The sequence below is a fragment of the Achroia grisella genome, unplaced genomic scaffold (genome assembly GCF_030625045.1).
Source record: "Achroia grisella isolate CSIRO2021 unplaced genomic scaffold, CSIRO_AGI_Agris_v1 utg1360, whole genome shotgun sequence".
Taxonomy (NCBI): Eukaryota; Metazoa; Arthropoda; class Insecta; order Lepidoptera; family Pyralidae; genus Achroia; species Achroia grisella.
Window position 1 is genome coordinate 1,193,857 of NW_026712626.1, and position 27,863 is coordinate 1,221,719.

The 27,863-nt window shown below is 34.4% G+C and overlaps 2 protein-coding genes across 2 annotated transcripts; one reads left to right on the top strand and one right to left on the bottom strand.

The window, feature by feature from the left end:
• The first annotated feature begins 8,809 nt into the window (after nt 1–8,809).
• Nucleotides 8,810–21,461, top strand: LOC131855349 (putative ammonium transporter 2). Its single transcript, XM_059206602.1, has 12 exons — nt 8,810–8,963; nt 10,669–10,755; nt 11,871–12,069; nt 13,163–13,308; nt 14,279–14,442; nt 15,865–15,950; nt 16,711–16,793; nt 17,719–17,868; nt 18,934–19,011; nt 20,113–20,291; nt 20,804–20,923; nt 21,075–21,461. The coding sequence occupies exons 1-12, from the start codon at nt 8,810–8,812 to the stop codon at nt 21,459–21,461; spliced, it is 1,833 nt and encodes a 610-aa protein (XP_059062585.1).
• Nucleotides 21,462–22,024: 563 nt separating this feature from the next.
• On the bottom strand, nt 22,025–27,631 carry LOC131855299 (origin recognition complex subunit 4). The gene is made up of 7 exons (XM_059206553.1): nt 27,313–27,631; nt 26,567–26,692; nt 25,493–25,715; nt 24,831–25,076; nt 24,329–24,555; nt 23,649–23,857; nt 22,025–22,676 (listed from the first exon to the last, which is right to left on the bottom strand). The coding sequence occupies exons 1-7, from the start codon at nt 27,508–27,510 to the stop codon at nt 22,400–22,402; spliced, it is 1,506 nt and encodes a 501-aa protein (XP_059062536.1). The 5' UTR covers nt 27,511–27,631; the 3' UTR covers nt 22,025–22,399.
• Nucleotides 27,632–27,863: the final 232 nt, after the last annotated feature.

Below are 27,863 nucleotides of genomic sequence, written 5' to 3' on the forward strand. Positions count from 1 at the left end.
TTTTTACTAAGCGATTACTTTTTACTAATAATATATATTAATTAAATTATTAAAGAACATAGTACTAACCTAAAATTTTGTACAACGTTCAAAGTTCCCAACGTCAATAGTGACAATATACTTATTTGTATCTTAGTACCCACATATAAATAAATAATAAATAAATAAATTTTTTTTTTTTCATCTCCACAAATTACATAATTTGTGGAGATGAAATAAAAAATATAGGCTTAATTATAACATCACATGACAAATACCTATAATATTTTACTATTCAATAAGGGTAAACCTGCATGTGTGTGCTACAACAATACAAAACTGGTACATAGCTCAGTGTGGAGAATCACTCAAGGAGCAAAACACTGATTTTCAGCTATGTTCTCGAGGGTGAATAATATACTTATATTTATATTAGTACATTATTTATTGCAAAAAGAAGATTCTTTTTGCAATAAATAATGTACTAATAGAATAATGTACTTCGCTAAATAGACTAGACCGACTTCTAAGATTAGAAGTCGGTCTAGTCTATTTAGCGAAGATAAATCAGATGCACATCCGCATTGTGGTAACTAGTATAAGAAGAAAGTCAAAATTGTTGAGTCAAAACAATATATGTACATCATGGTATCATGATCAAGAAGGGCCCTCACTGGACAGTTGAAATTAAATAAACACATGCCAAACTTACGCCTGTACTTAACAAAGATTTGCAGATTTTGTTAAGTTAAAGAGGAAATGAGACTGTACATCCTATGTGGTTGTAGTCCACTCATGCATATACAAAACATCTCCTTTAGAAACACTCTATTCTGAAGAGATAAAACCGATCGCTCCTAAGAATATCCTTCAATTCTTATCCTTGACGGGCCTGGGCAGTGAACTCTGAACAAAGGTCGAGTACAATCAATTTCGCAGTGCTACAGGTCTAAAAACAACTTACAATAGCATAAACTCTTCAATAAAAAAATACGACTATTTTTTATTAAAGTAATTATTATTTAAATTATTACAAATAATTTTATAGTTTATATAGGTTTCATGTGCAAACACTGGCAAATATACCCCTCCCTGTCCCTGTTGTCCGTACCTATGGATGGAAAATGGTACAAACACGTGCAATCAATAACAAAAATAGGCCCTATAAAGTATGTCAATTAAAATATAAAATGCTTTTCTACAAAATGTGTATAAATGTAAAATAGAAATACAATATATCTATTTAATATTACATTATTTACTTAACTATTACTTTGAAAAATTACATTAATGTTTTGCCATTCCAGAGAACTAAGGTGCTACGAATCCAGTTATTAGTTTACAACATATTATCTCATCCTTAAATCTAAACATCAACCACAGATTAGGTACAATGCAAGATGCTTAACGCCTGCAATTGTTTACGTGTATACATACTTAATTATATTGAATAAAATAATAAATTAAGATTTAATTTGCAATTCGTTATATCATTTTCTTTACGACTTCTAGCGCCATCTTTGATCCAGAAGAAATAAATTTAAGTGGCGCCATCTTTTATCTACTAGCAAAAATACATAGTATCATAGTTTTAAGAGCAAAGCGGTTTAAATGTTTCTATTTCTTATAATAGATGTCGTGGTAGTAGATATTACTTGACCGCCTTATTTGACCCTCTTATAAAAATTGTTTCACCTGTAGATACGTACATTATCAGTGAGATTATGACGGCCTAGGTGGTCTATTGGTTAGCACACAGCCCTACTTCCAAAGTTAGCGGGTTCGATTACTCACACGATGTAAACATTTGTATAAATGAGTATGATTGTTTGTATCGGTCTGGATGTTTTCTATGTATATTATTGTATGTATTTACAAGAAAAAGGTACTTTAGCATTTCAATTAGATGTTTAATACCCATAGCACTAGCTTGGGACTAGATTGCGCTGTGTAAATTATTCACTTCTATCGTATTACGAGGTTAAGTGCTTTAAAATAACTTGGCAATCCGATCTCGTAGACGGTAATATCTCAGGACAATTCACTCAAAGCCAAGCTACAAGCTAAGCAGAGCTTGAAATATGGTTACTAGACTACTGATATAAATACATTATTAGAAACATTTTTTTATAAATACATACATAATATATATAGAAAACATCGACACCGATACAAATAATCAGACTTATGAATACAAATGTTTGTACTGTGCGATGATTCGAACCCATGACCATCGGAAAAAAGCAGTGTGCTAAACCGCTAGACCATTGAGGCTACGATCTTTTTTGTTATCACAGTAGACAATTAAAAAATCAAATTCCAATTTTATACGTAGATATGGGTGAGGTTGTTTTGGTAGTATACTCAATATACACATGTGTATATATTTGTTTACATACAATGTACATACATATATGTTTATATTTGTTTATATATCTAATTAGTTATGTACATAATCGAATTTTATCTCGGTGGGGAAATTTCCGTGTTAACTGAATTTCAATATTGTAACCGCTTATATCCAATACAATTAATGTCTGAACTGAAAATGTGTGATAAATTATCATGAAAACGCTAATTTAGTAGCCGGTACAAACTGGTCACATTGTACAAATTGTCGCTTACTTGCTATTGTATTGTTATTATCTAAACTACCTGCCATCACGTTTATAACTATTTTATTGAAATAGCAAACGTGACGACCATTAACAGATTTAGCAGCGAAATGTGGCAGTTTAATCTGAGGCAATTTAAGAAGATCTTGTTCTGTTAATCTACGCAAATAAATAAAACTTCCAATTAACAGCTTTTCACTACATACATATAAAAATAATGTATACGGTACTTATATAAAAAAGAAAATATATTGTCTGTCTGTTTGTTCCTGTTAATCTCTGAAATAGCTGGACCGATTTTTCCTTTCTCTTGCAAGTAGCTAATAATTGAATACACCGCCTCACTTCCGATGGTCACAAGTTCGATTCCTCGCACGATATAAGCATTTGTATTCATGAGCATAATAGTATTGGTTTGGGTATTTTTAATGTGTATTAAGTGCGTATCTACGAAAAAAGATCTAAGTATTAATATAAGATGTCTAGTACACATAACACAAGCTCGGTTTAGCTTGGAACTAGATGACGCTGTATGTTGTGTCCTGGAAAAATAAGCTGCTAGACGGCAGAAAATGTGAGACTGGGGTATCCACAGATACCACTTTGTACAAAGTTAAGCTATGTAAGTATACTGCTAGCAGTATGGCATCTAGTTTATTACTTACAGTAGCCTTCTTATAGTATAATAGTTACCTTATAAAAACCTATATTAAAATGTATCAGGAAAATGCTAATTTGTAACCGGTATGAACTGGTGTAGAAACACAATGTGTAGTCTGTGACATGAATACTTATATTTACATGATGTCAGAAGACCTTCAAAAGAAACATTTGAAACGGAGTTTGAAAAATACATAATTACATATATGGACTAATTAAAAAGCGCCATCTAGTGATTAATTTTTAAAACTAAGACGAGATATGAAATTAAATTAAATAAATGAATTTTTATTTCTTATAAAAGTTGTACATAATAGATAGCATGTTTGTTTAAGTTTTATTTATTTCATTTAACTAGGCCCATATTATAAATACCTTATAGACTTACAAACATATGAATTAATATTATTAAACTAATATATTGATATTGTCTGTGTGGTCACGGCGCAGACGGTAGTAATCTACCACGGTAGCGCCGATACACCACACCCTACGGCCAGTAATCCTCCTTCATGAAGGTGGGCAGCATGTTGGTGGGGACCCGAACCATGTGGTCTCACTTTTAGTTATTACAGACATGCCAATACATATTTGAATTATTCTAGTACTTTCCTTCATATATCACTAGCTATTCGCCCCGGCTTCGCCCGAGTGTACACGTATTATACATATGAACCTTCCTCTTGAATCACTCTATTAAAATAAACCGCTTCAAAATCCGTTGCGTAGTTTTAAAGATCTAAGCATATATAGGGACGGGCAAACAGCGACAGCGACTTTGTTTTATATACTATGCAATGATTTAATAAAATTTACATATAGATATGTAGATCTCATTGAGTTTCTTTTTAAATATATGGTAATAGAAGGTGCCCCCGCCTACGTTAATTACTGGCGGGGCACCACTGGAGGTGGTATATTTATCAGATTATAATTAGAATGGTTTCTATGGGTATGTAATATTCTCTTATCTGTGCTATGGGGGACCGCGTTTTGGTGGATATGACACCATGTGGCATATGGCAACATTACACATATTGCCAGCAATGGGCTCACTAGCCCTATTATTAACAATTTTCTTCTCCCTTTTAGTTCCATTACTAGATGACTGTTAAGTGACAGACATGCTTTTGTTTTGAAGTATTGTAATGGCAGTTATATTGGCCTTTACCATACGCAACGACGGTGAGTACAAAGGCTCATTGCTGAGCAATACTTCATGTAATCTGAGTTCACCGAGTATACGATGATGAATTACCGTTTTACAAATTCACTTCACTTATAGTTTATAAACTTTCAAACCTATCAACATAGAAAATATATACAATTTATTGAAATCAAACCTTAGACTATACGTTAGTGAGGAGAGTCCGCACCGACTAATCACTATAGTTGTCAAGGGGGGGATGGGATTGTTATCGTTATAATTTCATGGTGAACTTGTCACGATGGGCTAACTGACCTGACCTAATCACTTTATCATCCTGCATTGGTGCCCCGCCAGGGTAAATCTTTAACGCAGGCGTGAGCAACACTGCATTATAAAAAGGTTAATTAAGGCTGTACTATGTAACATTATGTTATCTGTGTCTGTAGGAAGAGGAAATTAATTTATTGTATTTGTTTTAAAAAAAATGTGTCACAAGCGTTGTCTAAAATATTTTGGTTGTTCTGTAAAGACGTTAAAAAATCTTTTATCCTATTTTTCTTGTAAAACCTTCAATGCATTCCTCGTTAACTACTGGCTGCGCCGTAGACTTTGTCCACGTGTAATAGTGATCTTGGGTAGCAGTTTTAATTATTTAGGCTAATTATTTTACTAATAAGACATGCGTCATATCATTCTAGCTTAAATAATGACGAATTTCTGTACAAACTTTCACCCCTCATTTTATTTTACTCCCTTAAGTGTAATTTTTTGTACACTTTGAATCTCATATTACCTAGTATAATATGATGTCGCTGCGCTATCTGTCCCTATGTACGCTTAAATCTTTAAAACTACGCAACGGAATTTGAAGCGTTTTTTTAATAGATAGAGTGATTCTAGAGGAAGGTTTATATATAGTAAATGTACCCGCGAGAAGCCGGGGCGAGTAGCTCGTTTATTTATATTTAATAAACAATAATATTCAAGCTTCTGGCTTTAAATACGACTATCCCTTCATACCACATTTCATCTCCCCTTTTAACCCATTACAACCCTTATTTCGCATTAAAATGTAGACTATATCCTTTCTCAGGGTCTAAACTATCTATGTACCAAATTTCATTTAAATCTGTTCAGTTGTTTTGACGTTTAAAGCGTGACAGACAGAGTTACTTTCGCATTTATGATATTAGTACGGATAGCAATTCTTTCTACATTATATAAGGTCGCCATATAAGGGTGGTACTCGTTAGGGAACCAATAGGTATGACATTTGAGTGTATACTGACTGTTTATTATTATAATCAATACTTATATATTACTTACTTACTAAGTACATTTATCCTTACACCAACATGGTAAATTAACTGTAAGTTTATATTGTGGTAATTAACTAAATAAATAAAAAAATCGATACATATAAATAAGATTAGAGTGTTTGTTTGTAATATTGAAATAACTGTTTTTTACTACATGCATATGAATATAAATACGGTACATACACCAAAATAACATTTTTTACAATTTTTGTCTGTTTGTCTGTCTGTTTGTTCCGGCTAATCTCTGAAATGGGTGGACCGATTTTGACGGGCATTTTTAGGCAGATAACTGATGTAATAAGGAGTTACTTAGGCCACTTTTATTTTAAAAAATAAAGTTATATTCCACGCAGACGAAGTCGCGTGTACAGCGAGTAAATAAATAAACCACTAGATCACCGAGGCCGTCACCAAAATAGAGTATTTACCTAGATTCTAATTTAGTTACCATTCATTAATTCAGGGGCAATCAAGACAAATTTCTCATGCAACCTTCATTTAACTTGTTTCCAATGAAAAACAACATTACAATTATCAATTTTGTAGTATTTTTACTTGTTTATTTGTAATGACAAATAAACGGATCAGTCATGAATGCTGCTGCTTAATTGGTACGATTTTTAAATGGATAATAGAGGAATGGTGCACCGTTTTTGTTTTATCGGATTACTCTAATGCTATTGGCCGCAGCTGGCCTTTACAACTTCACTGGAAGATAGGCGGCGAGTGCAGATGGAACTCCAAACCCGCGTAAGGACTTTTTTTTTTTTTACGGATGATAATGGTATGGTGCACCCGCCTGCGCTATCGGTATACGCTGGCGGGGCACCAGTGGAGGGTGATAAGATGAATATGAGGTCAGGTCAGTTAGCCCAACGTGACAAATTCACCGGGTATTTATCACGATGGTTTCCAGGGGGAACCGCGTGGAGGTCGACCTGATATGGTACATTGCTAGCAATGGGGTCATTAGTCCACATTACTAACAATCCCCTTCCCCCCCGCGTAAGGACTTATAGAGCAGTTGAAGGACAAGTCCCGCCTGACACATATAACTTTAGTCTGAGGGCACCGCGCGAAACAGTTCGAACCTCGGCTCAGGCCGTTTTAATTTCGATCCCCATTTGAATTCGACGGGGGATTGATCGGAGAGGGCTGGTGCACCCGTCTGCGCTTACGGTATACGCTGTAAGACAACAGTGGAAATTATGCCTGATGGCGAACTTAATGTCTGATGGCATTTTCTACCAATCCACCGTCGCGTTGCTTAGAAATAATAAGACTTGACTAGACATTATCAAAAATGGATCCGTATTTCTGTAATTAGGAACAAACACTCTATCTCTATCGTACCTCTATCGTATAATATTGTAATGGGTGAAAACTGTAATTGGTACAGTTTATGCTGTGAATAATATAAATGACGTAGTGGAGTAACTTGAAACAGTCATCCTCGCTATAAAGTTCAAACTTGTGGCGGCGTGGTGGGTCGGGTCGATGTGCTCCCTCTAATATGGTCGAGTGCAATGATGGCTGGCTCATCCGACATACTCGTGATCGGGTGCTGCTTGTGGAGACTGGTCTGATCAGGTTGCGAACACTGATTAGATTTTTTGTTTTTTTTTCAATAGTATATGCTGGTGGTCACTCTATTCTCTCAAATTTGAAGTTAATGAATCTGTATCATTGTAAATATGTACAGCATTAAAAAAAATACGAGGTGAGTTTCTTGCCAGTTCTTCTCATCTCGAAATCATTCTGAACTGACGGTAGATTTGACATATCATAAGAGTCTGTAATAGACCTACATGAATAAAGATATTTTGAATTTGAATTTGAAAATTAAAACTGCAATGACTATTAAACACATTAGTATATATACCAACGATTGACAAAACGCCTACTGAAACTAAATAGGCAAAACCTCAAAATAATGATAGGGACAATAACGGGCCACTGTCCCTTAAACAAACACCTTTACACAATAGGTGCTACAGACAGTCCCCTTTGTCGGGGCTGCTTTGTAGTCGAAGAAACGGCTGCTCACGTAATCTTACAATGTGTAGCAGTGGCCATACAACGGACACAAATCCTCTAAACGGTGAGATCACTCCGTGAAGCTTGTGACAACACCGAAGATGTTTTTGGGAGGAGCTTAACTGGCTACTTTAGTAGTCTCGGCTCTACACGTACAACGGCCCAGACGAAAGACTGATTGCAGAAAATAGAGTCCAACTTACATTTACATTTTTATACCAACAGATCCCGATATCACGTTATCATGCGACGCCCGTCGTACCACTCTTGTGTTGCCATTCCGGAATTTTTTTATAAGATATCATACCCTGTTATTTCACTGCCTTAATTCTTCAAATTTCATTCAAACATAACTCAAAAAGCAAGCTGTATGTCGGCTGTAATATGTAAGATTCTATTATAATAAGTGATATACTGCATTGGTTTAAATAATCGATATTGTTTGTTAATTGTAATGAAACCTTCTAAAAACTTGTAATTAAAATTCATATCTATCTATAGATAGATCTACCTACCCTTTACCTTACGCAGAATGTACAAAGTCTGTCTCGAAAAAATATATTAAATAATGTTCTAATTTTAACATGAATATCCTATATAAATTAAGCATACACCATACAATAGGAATCATATCACACATCCTTGTAAATATAATCACGCGGTAGGTAAATGAACACGTCCAATATAAAACAGTTCAAAACTGAAACACCCGCTTCATTTCAAACCCGCCCGGTAAAGGAAACGGTTTCCTTAGCTTATAAAAAAAAAGTTTGTTAATTTGACGCGTTGTTCCTTGCATATAGAACTGTAGAAATAAAGTTTGTGTACAGTGACGATTATAATTTTAAATAAAAATAAAATGGCAGATTTATTTAGTTGATATTCAAATAAAAAATAATATCTAGTACGAATTATTATTTGTTAAGAAAAAGTGTTCCGCCAGTGTTTAACGTAATAAAATATTTTAAATTAAGAATTATAAAGTAAACATGTATAGACAATTCTGAACGGTTTATTATATCGAAAAATATATTAACTTTTTAATAAAAATGGAGGCAAATGAAACTTTGTACCAACATATTGGACTTCGGTCCCCGAACTTAACAAATACGACCGTGAATCTACAAGAAAATTTCGAAATTGACTTAGAAGACACCAACTGGATTTTGACTTCTTCGTTCATAATCTTCACTATGCAGACAGGCCAGTATTTATTTTTTATTTTTATAATAGACTTGGACATTAATAACAATAATAACTCAGGACAACTCACACAGCGCCATCTAGTCTCAAGCTAAGGAGAGCTTGTATTATGGGTACTAAACAATTGATACAAATACTTTATCCATTTTAAGTAAATATATAGTCATAAAATAGAGATAAAACACCTAGACCGATACAAATAATCATAATTATAAATATAAATGTTTGTATCGTGTTAGGAATCGAACCCGCTACCATCGGAAGAAATCGGCGTGCTGAACCACTAAACTTCCGAACCTATTAAAAAACACGTATAACAAAACCTAATCAATCTTCTAAACTTATTTGAGTACTTATAGAAATCTACTTAATAAATACAATAAATGTGACGACCTCAATGGTCAAGTGGTTTAGCACACCGCTTTACTTCCAATTGTCGCGGGTTCGATTCCTAGCACGGAGCGAACATATGTATTGATGCTTGAATGTACAAAAAATATCTATGTATTTATATCAGTTATCTAGTATCCATAACACAAGCTCTACTTAACTTAGGACTAGATGGAGCTGTGTGAATTATACAAGAATATTATTGTTGTATAGACTAAAATATCGCCAAACCGATATGCACAGTAAAAAATATAAAAGTTAAATCCTAGTATAACTAACCTTCCAATAGAAATTCTTAAAATGATAACGAATATCATATTAAAATCGGTTGCATCTACAAAATAAATTAGGAATAAATTTCTTATTATTTATATATATTACGGGTCCTTGAAATTGTACATTATTTTTATTTTTTTTAAGATAAAAAACAAGAATACATTTCGGACAAATTATTTCAGTAAATATTATGTTATCTGTGGTACTACGTAAAAATATAACGAAGTTTAATAAGCGTAGCTATTACCAGACTTGCTGGCATTTATTTATTTATTTAAGTGTCCATAGACAAGATGAAGCACTCCCATACACATACACTTGGACCCAGAGGGGTCCGGAGACTTCTATGGTCTCCGGACCTCTCTGGGTCCAAATAAGTGTATGTTCATGAAGAAGGACTACTCTCCGAAGCGTTACCGTGGCAGATTGCCATCGTTAGTGTCATGACCACACAGACTACTTATAATTATGTTTTATTTATATTTTACTAGCTGTCCCGCGCAACTTCGTCTGCGTCACACTTACTTGACATTTATCATTATATTTCGCCCAATTTACATAATATCTTATTGAATTTGCCTATGTGTTATTCTGATGTACAAGCTATATTACTGTAAAATTTCATCAAAATCCGTTCAGTAGTGTTTGCGTGACAGAGTAACAAACATCCATCCATACTCACAACCTTTCTCGTTTATAATATTACTAGCTTTTACCCGCGGCTTCGCTCGAACGTTTTTTTTTAATAAGAAGTATCCTATGCTCATTCTCTAAGAATATGTGTACAAAATTTCATGATGAGCCGTTCAGTAGTTTATGCGTGAAAACGTAACAAATATCCGTACTTTAACATTTATAAATTATAATATTCGTAAGGATCACTTCATGTGTATGTTAGTCTAGAAGGTATATATAATATGGACCATTAGTAGTCTGAAATAAATAAATAGATTGAGTAATACAGAGATAGGCCAATTCAGCGACTTTCTTTTAGATAATTTATTATAGATATACATATAAATTTGACATGTTTCATCAGGTTTCGGCATGCTGGAGTCAGGATGCGTGTCGATAAAGAACGAAGCCAACATAATGATGAAGAATTTGGCAGACATCTCTTTAGGAGGTAAGTACTTTCGCCTATACACTTAATAAAACTCCTAATAATACACCTAGATAATCCACACAACGCCATCTAGTCCCAAGATAAGCAGCTTGTAATATAAGTACTTGACAACCAATATAAATACTTAGATTATTTTTAAAATACATACATAATAAACCACCCAGACTCATAATAAACAACCAGGTCATGGTGAACTTACCACGATCTGCAGATCTGACTGATCTGACATCATGTTCATCTAATAATACTGTTGCCCCACCAGCGCAAACTGTCAGCACAGGAGGGATGATAATTTCATGCTGTGCATGTGCAATGCTGAATGCATAAGAAAAAAAATGTTCTCGTGTTCTTGTTTTTAAGTCAACAAGTGTCCCGTTCAAAAAAAATAATGGACACGTCAAATCTCATTTAGAAGCGAATCACGTACCGTAATATGGGTGTAGTCTTATCAACTGTCGGACATTAATCACTAACATGGATGATCATAGAATAAATTAGATATAATCATTCATTGGTGTCAAATAAAAAAATCGGACCATAATTTATGATATAGTATATGCACGCAAAATTAGAAACAATGTCTGCGAGAGTACCTTTGAAAGAACTTTGCCTCACCTATGTATTTTAGCTGCCAGACAGCTTTGTAAGTTGGTCTGTTTTTTCTTATGGATGATAATGTGCCTAGTGCCGCCTGCGCTAACGATTTGTGTTGGCGAAACACCTGTGGATGTGGATGATAACATGAGAATGAAGTAAGGTCAGTTTGCTCATCTTGGCAAATTCACCAAGAATTTATCACGATGGTTTCCAAGGGGAACCACGTGGAGATCAACCTGATATGGCACATTGCTAGCACTAGGCTATCAGTCCACGTTACTAACAACATTATAAATGCGAAAGTAACTCTGTCTGTCTGTCTGTCGCGCTTTCACGCCAACACTATGAAATTTGATACACCGGAGGTCTAGACCCTGAGAAAGGACAGGAACAAATGCTGTAAGGGGTTGAAATGGGAGATGAAAGGTTGTATGAAATTTCGGCATTCGTCATCTATTCCACGCGGACTAAGTCACGGGCACAGCTATGAATAAAAAATGGTAATATTTATATTCCAGGCTTAACGTACTGGATTTTCGGTTACGGCATGTCATTCGGCGAGGGTCCGATGTCTAATCCCTTCATTGGTGTGGGTGACTTCTTGGTGGACCCTCCAGTGGGAGATGCCCTCATGGGTCCCGTCTTCGCCTCCTTCCTGTTCCAGCTGTCTTTTGCCACTACTGCCACTACTATAGTCAGCGGTGCTATGGCGGAAAGGTGAGTAACATGAACATAGTTTTTTAATCAGTCATCCGGTGAATCTGTAAACGCCAGCTGCGGCTAACAGCTTTAAAATAGTCCGAAAAAAACATTTTTAATTAATTTAAATTTTTTGGCCCAGATTAGCGCGGTGTAAAGAAGCTAAATTAATTTTGTTAAAACTGACTGTCAAACGCTTTACGCTTTATGCTTTGTGGGCCAACTACACACAACGCCTTAACAACGCAAAGTATAGCAATAAATAACCCTGGACAATTAACACAGCGCCATCAGTAAGCAGAGCTTGTGGTATGGGTTGGGACAACTGATATAAATACTTAGATGTATATTTTTTTTTAATAAATACATGCCACATATACATAGAAAACAACCAGACCGATACAAACAATATAAATGTTTACACCATGCGAGGAATCGAACCCGAGACCATCGGTAGTAAAGCTAGACCCTTTTTTCTTTTTCGGACTACTCTAATGCTGTTGGCCGCAGATGGCCTTTACAGCTTCACCGGACGTTAGGGGGCGAGTGCAGATGGCACTCCAAACCCGCGGAAGGACTTATGGAGCGGCTGAAGGCCAACTCCTGCCCAACAGATACCACTTTAGTCTAAGGGCTCCACTAGGGGATCGAACGTCGGCTCAGGCCGTCGTAATATCGATCCCCGTTTGAATTGGACGGGGGATCGATCGGAGGGGATAAAGCTAGACCGCTAGACCACCGGGATTTCAGGATGTTGATGGGGCTGCCGGGTGCATCTGATATGTTCACTCTTGCACGAAAAGATGACATTTTATGGCTGTGCAGAGCAGGACTAATAGGACCAGGAGAAAAAATATATTTTACTAATAAATGAGCCATTGATGCCAAAATAAACATTTTTATTATTATTAATTAAATAATAATAGCAATCAAGCCGATGGTCTCTGTAATTCATGAACAGCACGTCTTCTAGAAAATACTTTGTAACGCCATATCTATTGCCGTTTCTGACCTTTAAATTTTTCCCTTAAGTTTAAGGGGAATTCGTTACATATACCTTACCTTTTTATTATTTTTTTTTAATATACCTTTTGCTTTGTTTCTCCACCAGATGCAACTTCAAAGCGTACTGCATGTTCTCGTTCCTGAATACAATCGTGTACTGCGTGCCGGCGGGCTGGGTGTGGGGGTCCCATGGGTTCCTCAACAAGCTGGGCGCTGTGGACATCGCCGGCTCCGGGCCTGTCCATCTAATTGGTATGTGTCTTTCCTTTCATATCTTTAACGTCTACATCTAAAGATTGTCTGGAAGAGATAGTTTAGCAATAAGACTGTCTTTTGTGTCAGTTTTTTCACCGACAGACAGTTTTTTTTTATAAAATTAAAATTTTAAATAGGTACCGTATATACTTTTATTTCATCTCATTGGTATATGTCTTTCCTATGTTTCTAGGTACTCTTTCTCTCATATCCTTACCATCGACATAAAGGTAGGAAGAGGTAGTTTAGCAATAAGACCGCCTTTTCAGTGAGTTTTTTACCGACAGACAAATAGTAAAAATATTTTTTTGATGTAAGTACCGTAGGTATATACTTTCATAGGCATTTGTTGAAAAACTGGTAATTTGAAACTACATACAGACACTTCAATTTCATATACATATTTGCATAGATAATAAATCATATGCTATAAGAATAAATAGCCGTACTTAAATGTAGACTAATATAGACTTCTATATCTATTATCTACATATAATCCGTTGCGTAGTTTTAAAGATTTAAGCACACATAGGGACGGACAGACTGCGACAACGTTGTTTTATACTATGTAATGATTATAACGTGTCCGACTGTTTGCAACCGCGTCGATACGCACAAGCCACGCTAGCAATTCTCCCACTATGAGAGCATTGCAATTATTAAATTTATTTTTAGGTAAGGTCCAAGATGCTGACGTTTATGCAGAAGCCTTGCCTTCCATAATTACTAAAATAAGAATATTTTTATCATTGTATAATTTTAAGTAGTATAAATAGGTTTAAAATATAAACGTGTTGGCAATTAGCTGTAAGTTTATATTGTGTTAATTAAATAAATAAATAAATAACAAATATGTGAATAAATAAGTGGCGAGAGAATATCTCAAATGTTGAGGTGTTCTGATAAAAGAGTCTAAATATTTTTGTATATGGAATTTTAATTTATACCCGGTGTCTTTTACATTCAGGTGGATCGTCGGCGTTTGCATCAGCCCTCATGCTGGGACCTAGATTGGGTCGATATGCAAACGGGAACGCTCCCTTACCACTGGGGAACCCAGTCAATGCTGTCATGGGAACGTTTGTACTATGGTGGGGATGGCTGGCGTTTAACTCCGGGAGTACTTATGGAGTGAGTATACTATTCTTACTTCTTACATATTACGCCGACCCCAAATAAATGCGATAAGGAAGAAGCAAATGATGATGACACTTTTACCCTCTAGTGAAACCCAAGAAGGGTTTCACTAGAGGGTAAAAGTGTTTCTTACATATGTTTTTTTCCTTTTTTGTTAATCTTAAAAGTAATCTATATGTATATATAATAAAAGTGAAACTGCCTGTATATGAAAAATATATGACCAAAACTATTATTGGCAGTCTTTATCAATCTAATAGAACCCAACACAATGATTAACAAAAATGCACAGACGAACAGAAAAAAATACTAACAATAATTGTGTTGGGTCTTATATTTTTCATACACAGACAGTGTCACGTTTATTATATGTACATATATAGATTACTTTTACAAACTAACATAAATACAGCACAAATCATCATGAATATTCAATTTCAATTGCGTCTAATTTGCAAAATGTTCTCTTAATGACAACTAGCGTGCTACAAATTACCGCCATTTTGTTTAACTATACCTATTTTAAAATGGCCGTCAATTACGGGAACACGGATGACAGAGTATGTTGAATAATTTAATAGTAATTGAGTAAAGACTATTAAGCATTCATGCTTGGAGATAAATCGACTTGTTTGTCATGTATCCTTGCTTTTATAGGAATGTTTCTTGAGCCCTTGTAATACACAGATCCGGATTTGCCATGACGGGCCCATAGGCAATGCAATTATAATCCTCAGTGAAAAAAGTGTTGAATAGAGTCCATTTAATTATATTTTATATGTACATTTTGATATAATACTTCTTAAATACATTTCTTACAGCCGTCACCCGCCCATATTCTCAGTTCTAAACTCGATACTGAATGATTTTGATCTATAAGTAAGAATTACTAGCTGACCCGCACAACTTCGTCTGCATAACACATGTCACTATATTTCGCCCAATTTACATTATATAATTTTAACTAAAAGCATATATGTTATTCTGATATATAGAATATAAAAGATAAAATATAAATGTTAGGAGTGGATGACCCTTATCACTTAGGGATATGAAAAATAGATAGTAGCCGATTCTCAGACGTACTGAATGTGCACATAACATTGAATAAAAATCGCTCAAACCGTTTTGGAGCAGTATGGTGGTAACTAACATTGTGACACGAGACTTTTATACATATCTTCATGTTTATAGCGAAAGAATAGTTTTGATATAAGTCAAAACCATTCTCTCGCTATATGACTGTAAGATGACTTTTTTTTCGAACTACTCTAACATTGTGACTCGAGAATTTTATATATTATATATTGATCTTGCCTTTAAACTAATGAAAGGATTGCCATGTTAAAAATTATAAATTAAAATAATTTTAAACATGCGAGGGATACCGTTGGTCAAGTTTTGTTTTATTTATAGGTAAGCGGCGCCAAGTGGCAGTATGCAGCTCGCGCAGCAGTCATGACCATGATGGGATCATTCGGTGGCGGGTGCTTCGGACTTCTGTAAGTATACATTTCTATTAATAAGAGATTATTTACTCTCCGAGAAGATACTATAACACGCGCGTATTATACATATAAACCTTCCACTTGAATCACTCTATCCATTGCTGAAAACTGCATTAAAATCACAGTAAGACCTTGCTTAACGTGGAGGATACGTTCCATGAAGTTCCACCGCTAAACAAAATAGGGTTAAACGAGGTCTTACTGTAGTATCAAACAGTGCAAATATAGATATTTGTAACTCTTTCTTTCGTTTCTTGAACCATTTCTTCGACGTTCTCTAGGAGAGCTAAACCAAAACAACGCCAAACGAAACAGCTTTAAGCGAGGTATTACTGTAATCTTTAATCAAATAAACTTAATATAAAAACTTTTGAATAGTCTATTTTTTTTTTTATTCTACCACTCATTCTGAAAGCAGACACATCACAAGAATATGTATGAAACTTGCGTATTGCTTTTTTAAATAAATGTTATTCTAGGTAAATATGTATTAAGAAGGATTAGGCATGCGACAAAAAATATAGAAACCGCTACGCACTCAATCTTTATTCAATCAGACAACATTATCAGCACTATGATTTTTAAGTGTTTCTACAAAAACATTATTATCATTTATAAACTCTTTTTTTACAAAGAAAATGTTTTAAAGGATATTTGAATCTTTTTTTGGCAAATTGTGGACAGACTCTAGCAGTTTGTTGTAAAACCTTACACTAATTCCATATAAGATATTGTATTCTGTTTTATTCAATAGATTTACACTGATAAGGAACAAGGGTAAAGCAGAAGTAATGGATCTCATTAACAGCATCTTAGGAGCACTGGTCTCTATAACTGGTAAGTGTACCAACATGAGAATATCGTGGTACAGTGGTTTGATACCCTGAATTACTGCTCGTGTTTTCAAATCCGGCCAACATAAAAATGCTTATATCATTTATCTCCTAACTATCCGGTATTGTGTACTTTATTAACTTATGTAATTGTTAAATATGTAAGTTTATTTTATTGTTTTTTTTTTATTTTAAAATTAACATTGAATATAATAATAATAATCATCTTTATTTGTCTCAAATAAAAAGTAATACTATTGCTGCTTATATAATAACTAATAGACCCGGTCATGCGTTGCTGTGGCTAAGGTTAAATAATATTACTACTATAAATTGAAATGTAAGCTATCCTATCTTTCAAGTTGGATCAAATTGCACACAATGTGCAAATCAAATTTGCAATCGGTACAGTAGTTTAGGAGTCCATCGCGGACAAACAACGTGACACGTAATTTTTATAAACGGTCTACAACTCAGAGGGGGCAGTGAGTCTACCCTCTCTGCTATTCTGTCGACGACGATAGTACTTAAGTTCTAAACTATTACTAAAAATGTAAACATACAACATATTGTGGTTACCGAATAATTAAAGTGTATATTTTAAAAAGTAGCCAAAATTTTACATAGTGATTTAATTTTTTTTTTTTGATTCGAGTTTTTTTGTTCATTTTCTAAGAAAATGTACTATATTACTATTTTATATATACACTATCAGACAGCAGAAATTTGAACGAACAAAAATCCAACAAACACAACAGTTTGTATCGGTCTGGGTGTTTTCTATGTACATTATGAATGTATTTCCAAAAAAATATCTTAGTATTTATATCAGTTGTCTAATTCCCATAATACTAGACTTACCGTGGGACTAGATAGCACTGTGTTAATTGTCTAGGTTTCTTTATTTATTATTATTTATTATATTTCAGCTGGATGTTTTCTATACCGCTCCTGGGAGGCGCTTCTTATTGGCATGATAGGTGCCGCTATAGCCTCTATCTCTGCACCACTGTTTGATAAAATGGGAGTGGACGACCCAGTCGGAGCCTCTGCTGTACACGGCGCTTGTGGCATCTGGGGTAAGTATTTAATAGACTCTAAAAAAACGTAGAACCTCCCCCTTTTTTTAAGATGGCTAATATAATATTTTTATGTATTTTTTTTTCTGACGACATCGATGGTCTAGTGCAGTTTTTACTCGGGCCATTCAGCATTAATAAAACTCTTGACTCAACGGTTTTTTTTCTTAGTCAAAATGTTCTGTACTCTTAACCTTTTCAAAGTAAAAATGCATAGACTCCGCTCTGGACATTATCCATCGGCAAAGTTTGCATACCTGATGAAAAAAAGCAATTCACAAAATTGTGAAGTATGTGGTCCAATAGAGGATGTTCATCATTTGCTGATGGAGTGTGTCAGGAACGAGAGTCTACGACATAGAATAACGTCAGACCATGAAATAAATATATTAGATGTTGGTGCCATACAAACTGTTTTAGCCGATCCTTCGGGCGGTGCGGCTAAGGCAATTTGTTCACTGGTGAGGTAATGGAGTGATTGGTTTGAAGAAATTAAAAAAAAAACCTTTTCAATATTTTATTTAGTAGTGTAAACATATATTGTTTACACTACTAAAAAAATATTGAAAATTATAATAATAATAATAAACTTTCTATTGTGTAAATTATGTATGAAATCATGAACACAAAACATAACAAAAAATCCATAAATAGGAGTATGATAATATACGTTTAGTTGGGCGTCATTTATTTTCCGATGATACCTACAACTTAGCGTGGGTCAGCTATATTAGCTGACCCACGCAACTTCGTCTGCATTGCACTTACTTTACATTGTATCTTTTTAAATTATAGCCTATGTGTTATTATGATGCATAAGCTATATTACTGTAAAGTTTTATCAAAATCCGTTTCGTAGTTTTTGCGTGAAAGAGTAACAAACATCCATCCATACTCACAAACTCGCGTTTATAATACTACTATTAAGATTAAAATATAACTATAGTTGAACTTTTTTACACGTGTTATATTATTAATGGATAATGAAATATTTTTCCTCCTTTCCTTCCATTATATGAACCATAAGCTTTATAGCTAAAAAAATATATTTTCAATTTCTTTCAGGTGTCATAGCGGTTGGTCTCTTCGCTGACAACCCAATTCCCTTAGAAACAACCAACGGCAGATCTGGCCTCTTTAAAGGTAAAGTAATTATCGTAATTTACCAAGTAATTGTATTGTAATTGCCAAATGAGTAATTATTTGACTATTTCTTCGTAAAAGCTTCGTCAGGGAATTCATCCCAAGACGCTGGAACCTAAGTGGTCTCGGACAGCGCCGTGGAGTGCCGAGTGCCAGTGCCGAGGAGCTTCCCCCTGTGTACACTACATTGTGAAATGAAGAAACCTACCGAGGTTTTCTCGAGAGAGTACAGCATGGGGTTTTATAAGAAGGATATGTTAAGGGGTGAATTACCTACCAGGGTTTTCGCGTTTTGGGGTTTTACAAGAAGGGTATATTAGGGGATCAATTACCTGCCGAGGTTTTCTCTAGCAACTATTTCTGGTTTTCAAGATGGGTATATTAAGGTTTCTTAAGTGTCGGCGACACGCACGTAACACACCGGTGTTTCTGGCGTCCATAGGCTACGGTAACCGTTTACCATCTGATGGGCCGTATGACTGTCAGCCACCATCGTAGTATAAAAAGAAGAATTAGATTATGCAATTGACTGAAACTTAGTGATAGATCTAGTATTAGAACATTTTTAAAATCTATTAAATAATCATTAACTTTCACAATGTTGAGATATTCTTTATAATTATTTATATAGATTCAGTTGAGAATACAACATACAAATACTCCATCCAATAAGAAAGAAAAAAGTGAAAAGAGTTTAAATGGAAAACAACGTTTGCCACATAAACTAGTTATTTTTATAAATATTATATTATATTATATTATATTATTATTATTATTACTTCTATTTCTGGGTTATTTATTTGACGATTTGACTCGGTGGTCTAGAGGTAAACGAAACCGCTTTTCTTCCGATGGTCGCGGTTTCGATTCCTTACACGGCACAAACATTTGTATTCATGAGTATGATTGTTTTATATCGGTCTGGGTGTTTTCTATGTGTATAATATGTATGTATTTACGAATAACAACTATGTATCTGTATCAGTTATCTAGTGCCCATAATACCGGCTTTAGCTAGCTTATCTTGGGACTAGATGGCGTTGTGTGAATTGTCTAGTGTTATATATTTATTATTTCTATTAATTTTATAATAATTGCCAGGCGGTGGTTGGTACCTCCTGGGAGTACAAACCCTGACGGCCGTATGCCTGATGACGTGGGCGGTCGTGGTGACGATGGCACTTCTATGGATCATCGACAAAGTAATGCCGATCAGAATGGACCCATATGAGGAACTGCTTGGAGCTGATTTAACCGAGCACAGAATACGACACGGACAGGTAACTATAGTGCCCTATTCTCTTTAACTAATTTTAAAAATGAATCTGTATTTTTTAATCATGTACCTACAGGATCATTTAAAAAGAATAAGTCCTGAATTTCTCCTGCGCTAACGGTTTATGCTGGCGGGGCACCAGTGGAGGATAATAAAATGAGCATGAAGTCAGGGTGAGTTAGCCCATCTTGGCAAATAGCAGTTTACCATGATGGTTTTCAATGGGAACCGCGTGGAGGTCAACCTGACATAGTACATTCCTGATACTGGGGTTATGAATTCACATGTCTAACAATCCCCTTTCTATGTATATTTTGTGCATTTACAAAAAAAAAGTATTTATATCATTTTTTTATTACCCATAACACAAACTTTGCTTAGCTTGGAACTAGGTGACGCTGTCTGAATTGATTTGGCCAGGGCTATTATTATTAAAAGGACGTATTCATTGAAACCGTCATTGTATAAACACAAAATTTAAGTAAACTTTATGTAACTTTATATTCCTTCCATTAGGTTGGAGTGTCGAGAGCTGTATCAGCGTTACGGCCGTACCATCGCTCCAACAGCGTTGAAGAAGTAGGCGGCATTGGAGTCAACACCGGCCATAGCTTGGTTGTTGATAAACTCAAAGAGGTTGGTACCATTACTACTAAGAATTATAGTAATATACATTTTTTTCGGATTACTTGAATGTTAGATATTTTTTAAACCATTCGAGTGATTTTTCAACCATTTTTTAAAACCCATGAAATCAATATGCTAATAAATTTTCTGTTTGTACCAGATGCAAACAAATCAAAAGAATGGAGTGGCCCTTCGCATGTTTACCAACAATGCTTTCGTAAACGATCAAAACCATGAAGGCACATATAAAAATGGATTTTTGAACAAACGTCCTGGCAACCCTGAGAACGAATTGCATAGAGCTCTCGACTCTATGGCGCACGAATTGAATGGCGCGAAATTTAAACATGGCGGACCGTCAACATCTGGGATTGCGCCAAACATAGAAAGTATTAAAGGAAAAAAGTTAAGGGAATTATCAGCGATGGAATTGAAGGATGCTGAAGAATTAAATGCTAGTCAAGACAGGTTTAGACATAGATTTGGGGAAAATGATTATAAGAGAGATGTTATTTCCGCTAATACCCATCTTAGATGGGTTGATTAGTTAATTAGAAGTTGTATTGTAGCTTTACTATTTAGTATAGTTAGTAGTATGCTTTTGTACATTGCTTTTGTTATATTTTAAATTTGGAATATTAAATTCTTTATTCAAATAAAATTAAATCTAAGCTCTTTTGAATAGTCATAGTTAATACACCAAGAAGGAGTATAAAACTTGAGTGTTGACTTTTAATGCATTGTGTAACATTACACTTTTAAGTTGAAATGTACAGACTACTTATGTGTTTTAGGATATTTATGGAAGGGTAATCCATAAACTACGTCACTCAAATTTCGGATATTGCTGCACCCTTAAAAATGTGTTTTAGTACTAAAATATGAGCGCTCCGTGTTTCATTTCATTTTTTTGCACTAACTTTGCACCTTCTTCACGTTTGTTAAATCCAATAACTCTTTGACGCCCCCCTTTTCTCCTCCCCCTAAACGTATAATTTATGGATGTCCCAAGTGATAAAAATATATATTGTTGTACATATTAATGATTGTAAATAAAACAACGGTTATACAAAAATAAATTAGTTTATTTCAATACTTATATTAATAAATAAAAAAATAGTAATACTTTAAACATAGTTAAGTAATTGTTTTAAAATAAACATTACTTTATTTAGTTTTAAACTTTCACGTTCAAGTTTTAATACGAATATTTTTATAGTGAAGATACTCGTATTTACCTCTCACGACATTTCCACAAGGTTGCACACTTCCGTAGCCGTGGTCACGAGTTGTATGTCTAATTTATAGTATATATTATTGAATTTAAATTAGTTGTTTATTGTTACCATTGTTTCAAAACTTACTTCGGAATGCCGCAGAAAGTATATATTGATTCATTCGAGACCACGTCTAAAATTATTCGTTTTAAAACCATTAACTATATTAATAAACCGTAGTTCAACAATGATTTTGTTTTTGAAAATTTTAAACAACAGAATTATTGTACCAATGACTAATTTCTGTGGGCAGAGCCTTGAAATTCTTCACAGCCTCGTTAATATCATCTATGGGCACGGCTAGAGTGTATAATTTATATTCCTTCTGCACTCGACTGGCTGTGGTATCACTTGAGTTGTATATAGAGTCAGTATTTCGTACTGGAAGTATTATTTCTAAAGCTTGTAGATGTTCGAACGCTTTCAGTATGACTGGCCTGGGGACGGTTTGCGTTGACGAATTGGCGTTTGCGAATTTTGTATACCTATAATTAAAATAAAACACTGGATTATTGCTAGAAATGTTGTGATATTTTTTAATATCAGGAAGATCCGTCATGGAAACCTATTCATCATAGAGATGAGTGTATTAGATACACACGTATATTTTACAACATTTTTAAATAAACTCAACCATAAAACATGATGACGTGGCGGCGAAGCGACAGTGATGCACATTGTCGCACTTTCTGTTCAGTTCCACTTTTTGAAATCAGTGCACTGCCTACTGATTGGTGCCACGCGGCTGTCACTTCGAAATTTTGTATAAAAGTAACAAATAAGTAAGTATATTTATGTTTGTTAATAATGGTTGACTTTCTTTCTTTAAAATAGTGCGGTAATGTAATGCGTGCGTGCGTTGTAACCATAAATAAGTCTATTATTTACGTTTACAACGCACGCATGTTTTGTAAGCCGCTTTATATATCGAAAACCGATGAAATTACATTCACTTTACGAGCAAGTGTGTTGAAAATAATAATAGTAATAATAACCCTGGACAATCCACACAGTGCCATCTAGACTCAAGCTAAGCAGAGCTTATGTTATGGGTACTAGACGACTAATATAAATACTGAAATACTTTATCTTCTAAATACATTCATAATTTACATAGAAAACACTCAGACCTGTGGATTATTGTTTGTATCAAACAATAATCCTCAAGTCGGAGTGTTTAGTATATGTGAAATATGTGTAATTAGTTATGTATCATAAATTAATGTTTAACCGCGTGAGGAATCAAACCTGAGATCATCGGAAATTAAGGCAGTGTACTAAACCGCTAGACCACCGAGATCGTCGAAATACAAAAGGATAAGGTACAGGTACTCAAGTAGATGACTTTTTATAAAGTCGACGGTACAAGAAATAATGGAAATTAAATTAAATAAGATGAGAAGAAATAAGTTAAGCATGAAGATAGTGATAAAAATGAGATGTAGAGATTACATTACCTATGTAGAACCATCTCGAAATTCATAGGCTGCCCATCAAAGATCTCCAACCCGTGTTTCATAGCTATAACCAGAGACAATTCTAGTATAGACAGTGACTGCAACAGTTTCACTCTATGCTCCGGGGCTACAGTTTTGTCTATGAACGTCGTCAGATCTGTTGCATCTATGTATGGTTTGTTTGGCGAAAGTTGACATACTAACTGAAACTAGAGAAAAATAGAAATAATCTTTATTCAAATAAAAACAATACAAGTTTTGAATAGTAATATTTTTTTATTCCTCTACTCATTAAGAACGTAAATTCATCGCAAGAAGAATAAGCAAGAAACTTGTGTGTTGCTCTTTAAAAAGATTTATTAAAAAAAGTCACTGGTTGATACTTTTACCTCGTCTGTATTTTTTCGTAAACTATTATAATCTATTAATAATATCTCAGGACACACAGTGCCATCTAATCCCACTGCAAACAGATCTTGTGTTATGGGTACTTGACAACTGTTACAAATACATAGATACGTTTTTATTGTAAATACATATGTAATAACATAGAAAACACCCAAGCTAATACAAAGTGCGAGGAATCGAACCCGCAGCCATCGCAATTAAAGCAGTTTACTAAACCACTAATAATCCCATTCCCCGACATGCTTTTATTAAAGTCCATTATGATAACTCACCAGAATATTCCTGTATATCTGTTCGTTGGCTGTATAATAACAAAATTTCTCTATTGAGTCAGTAACAATGTCACTCATGGCTAACGCCGCTATATGGGAATTCCAGTCTTCTATATACCCTGGATCCAGTTCAGCAAATTGTCGTACATCCATTTTACATCTTTCCAATACTTCTGTTGGTATTGAATATTCATTACTTCTGTCTACCTCCATTTCTTCTATGTATGCTGAAACAATATAATTTTTTATTTATATGTCAATGCAAAGTAGTCCGTTGTCTAGCGGTTTAGCACAACAATTTATTTTTATTATCGCAGATTCAATTCCTCACATGATGCAAACATTTGTATTTATATATATGATTGTTTATTTCGGTCTGAGTGTTGTATGTGTATATTTTTTAATAGATGATAATGAAAGAAAGAATGAAAGTAAAAAAAAGGGCGGCTATTGGTCCACATTATTATTTACACATTATATTTGAATGTATTTTTTGTCTTACCTGATTTTTTCCCTTTTACTTTTCTCTTTCTAGGCGTTTCCATATCATCCCTCTTTCCCAAACCGGATGGCATGCTCAGCAAATCTACTAGCAATGCCTTAAGCAACTGTACAGGTGATTTCGAAGTAGAATTTGTATTATTTGCTTCTATATCTTCATTTGGAAACAGGAATATGTGTCGGTGCGAGAACCGTGACTTTACTCGTTTTTCCAGCAATTCCATAACATCTAGGCGATTTGTGACACCTAAAATAAGAATAACACTAATTTTTTAACCTCAAAATAATAAACATTTTCGATACAACACCTATAATAAGGTGCAATTCCAAGTGTTATAGCTATATATTAATTACATTATATTATGTCATACTCCATATGACATAAGAGAAGTGGCTGTACTAGTATGGAGAAGGAAAGCATTGGACAGAGAAACATGGAGTCTTTTGGAGGAGACCTATGTCTTAGGACAAGTTGACGAACCTGGCAGTGAAATAACAATAAATAAAACTAACACTAACTTTACCATCAGTAGGCTATAAAAATAATAATAATAATAATATCCCGCAGTACAGTGTGCCTTGTGGCAAAGGCCTCCTCTAATTCCTTCCAGTGTACTCTCATTTTGGGCTGCCCTTGTAAGTGGGAGAGAAAAAAACACTCACCTAAAACACACATAGGCGACTGCTTGCTATGTGTGATATCAAACAAGTTGTACAGCAATGTCTGTGTGCGGCCACTATGACAGAACATGTCAAACTCCTCCAATATGAACACCATACTCTTGCAGCGCCTATCAGCACCGCTTTGAAGACAGCTCAGCAAGAAGGAGAGGTTCTCAGCAAATGTACCAAAGACTCGGTCGCCAACAGCATTCTCCAGTTGCATCTAAAAAATACATTTGAATGTGACTGAAGTGTGACTTCATTTTGTGTCCTTTAACAAAAACTATTAGGGTTTTTTTTTAATCTATCCTATCTATTGCAGACTTGAACTATAAGAAGATTCTTGAGAGTGTTTTATCTGATAATGGAATTTTTCTTTCAATGGATGCTAATGGAATACTACACCCATCTATGCTAACGGTATTCTGGCAGGACACCAGTGGAGAAAGATAAGATGAGGTCAGGTCAGATCATCCTGACAAATTCACGAGAAATTTATCAGGATGGTTTCCAGGGGTCACTGCGTGAAGGTCAACTTGCATTGGTAAATTTCTAGCAATGGTGTTACCCATTACTAACATTCCTCTTACCCTGGAAAAAAATTTACCTTTCTATACACCCATTAGTGTAGACTTAGTAATGAACAGAATTTAATGCCCCAATGATTAAGTGTACTCCGTACTGAATCTTTGTGGTCACATACATGCTAATGATAATGATAAGGCCTTTTAGTCTAAAGGACACTTTTACTCAGAGACTGATGTGTAGTGTATTGTATTAGTAATGACCTGTTCATTAATGTATTATAGGCACAAAAGTCTATGAGTAAAGATGGACATTTGTTACTTTTTAACACAAAAACTACTAAACGGATTTTGATGAAAGTTTACAGTAATATAGTTTATACATCAGAATAACATATAGACTATAAATTTCATACAGCTGAAACCGCAGACACAGCAAGTGTATAATACTTATTATATTTATTTAAACTTTTATGTAAATATTTCAGTTTTGTTTTAGTGGTTCTTTCTGTTTTAATTTGGTTTAGAATTAATAAATAAAATACAATACCTGAGCTGTGATAGATTTCAGTGAAATTTTATCATCATGATGTATCAAACCATTCAATTTGACTATGATTGCATCACTCTCTATATCCACCTCCTTGGACAGTTGGTGAAGTACTGAATTTATAAGCTGTAAAGAGGTTAAAACAAATTAAACCTATTTGGAACTATTCTCATTCAAACACAATGAGAATTATTCATTTGCTAAATAAAAAAAATACTATCTGACTCTATGGTTATTCTGTAAGTGTAAACTAACATTATATAGAATTTATAAAAAAGCTGCCTGCATCAGTACCTCAGTCTCACCTATTTAAGCCACCAAATAGATTACTTGTAAGCTAGTAGTGAATAATAGCTACTTGTAAACACATTTTGTTTTTTAATTTGCTATCTGCAATCAGTATGGGAACTATAAGCAGATGAGTTGTTGGAAATTGCCATGGGAGGATCTCTATCTATTAACAAAGTACTTCATACTTCAGCTAGGCAGAAATCTTTCATCCAGTTCCAGGATATTTGCTCATTTTAGTCTGTTGGGTTAATGTGGTGAGACCCATGTCATGAGTCCTCTGGAATTGCAACACATGTGGGGAAACATCAATCCATGACGACGTGTTGTTCGCAGTGCTGTTCATGTATGCGATGGTTACAACATAACACAAGGGGGACGTAGTTTGTTGTCATTACAATTACATTTGGCATAAAAATGCAATTTGGAAAAGAATATATAACATTCCCGTCACTTACAGTAGTTTTGCCGCTACCTCGAGGTCCTATAATTAGAGCGGAATGAGACTCTCCTTGCAAGACAGTTCGTTTCATCAAATCGTAAACACTATTCTTCTCTTGGTTATGATTTTTAAACGACACATTATTTTCTATTATTTTTAACTTTAAATACTTCCTAATCATTTTAATTTTCACGTTATCGTTCGTCATTGTCATAGGAAAATCTAAAAACAAGAAGGCAATACACAATAACTGTATTAAAAAATAACGAAATAATGAAAGAAACTTCAGGGTTTGCAAAATAGGATTAAAGTTATTAAAATTAATAATATAATTAACGAATTACCTAGTAAAGTAAATATATAAATAAGTATTTGAAATAAAACTAAAGAACAAAATAAACAAGATATAACAAATAATTGAAAATTGAATAAACAATAAACAAAATTTCAGTAAACCCGCGAAGAAACCACAGACTGTTCACAGAACAAGATAATATAGAGAAAAAATAGTCAGGAAGGAATGAATGAAATAGATTGCATTCGTTCTATTAAATGAAATATTCAATT

What these genes read in the sequence shown, in the direction of transcription:
- LOC131855349 (XM_059206602.1), top strand. Translation starts at nt 8,810, where the DNA reads ATGGAGGCAAATGAAACTTTGTACCAACATATTGGACTTCGGTCCCCG. An exon ending in GGCAGACATCTCTTTAGGAG is followed by an intron (nt 10,756 to 11,870) that starts GTAAGTACTTTC and finishes TTTATATTCCAG; the next exon opens with GCTTAACGTACTGGATTTTC. An exon ending in GGCGGGTGCTTCGGACTTCT is followed by an intron (nt 15,951 to 16,710) that starts GTAAGTATACAT and finishes TTTATTCAATAG; the next exon opens with ATTTACACTGATAAGGAACA.
- LOC131855299 (XM_059206553.1), bottom strand. Translation starts at nt 27,510, where the DNA reads ATGACAATGACGAACGATAACGTGAAAATTAAAATGATTAGGAAGTAT. An exon ending in GAGGTAGCGGCAAAACTACT is followed by an intron (nt 26,693 to 27,312) that starts GTAAGTGACGGG and finishes ACCTCTTTACAG; the next exon opens with CTTATAAATTCAGTACTTCA. An exon ending in TGAAATCTATCACAGCTCAG is followed by an intron (nt 25,716 to 26,566) that starts GTATTGTATTTT and finishes TGTATTTTTTAG; the next exon opens with ATGCAACTGGAGAATGCTGT.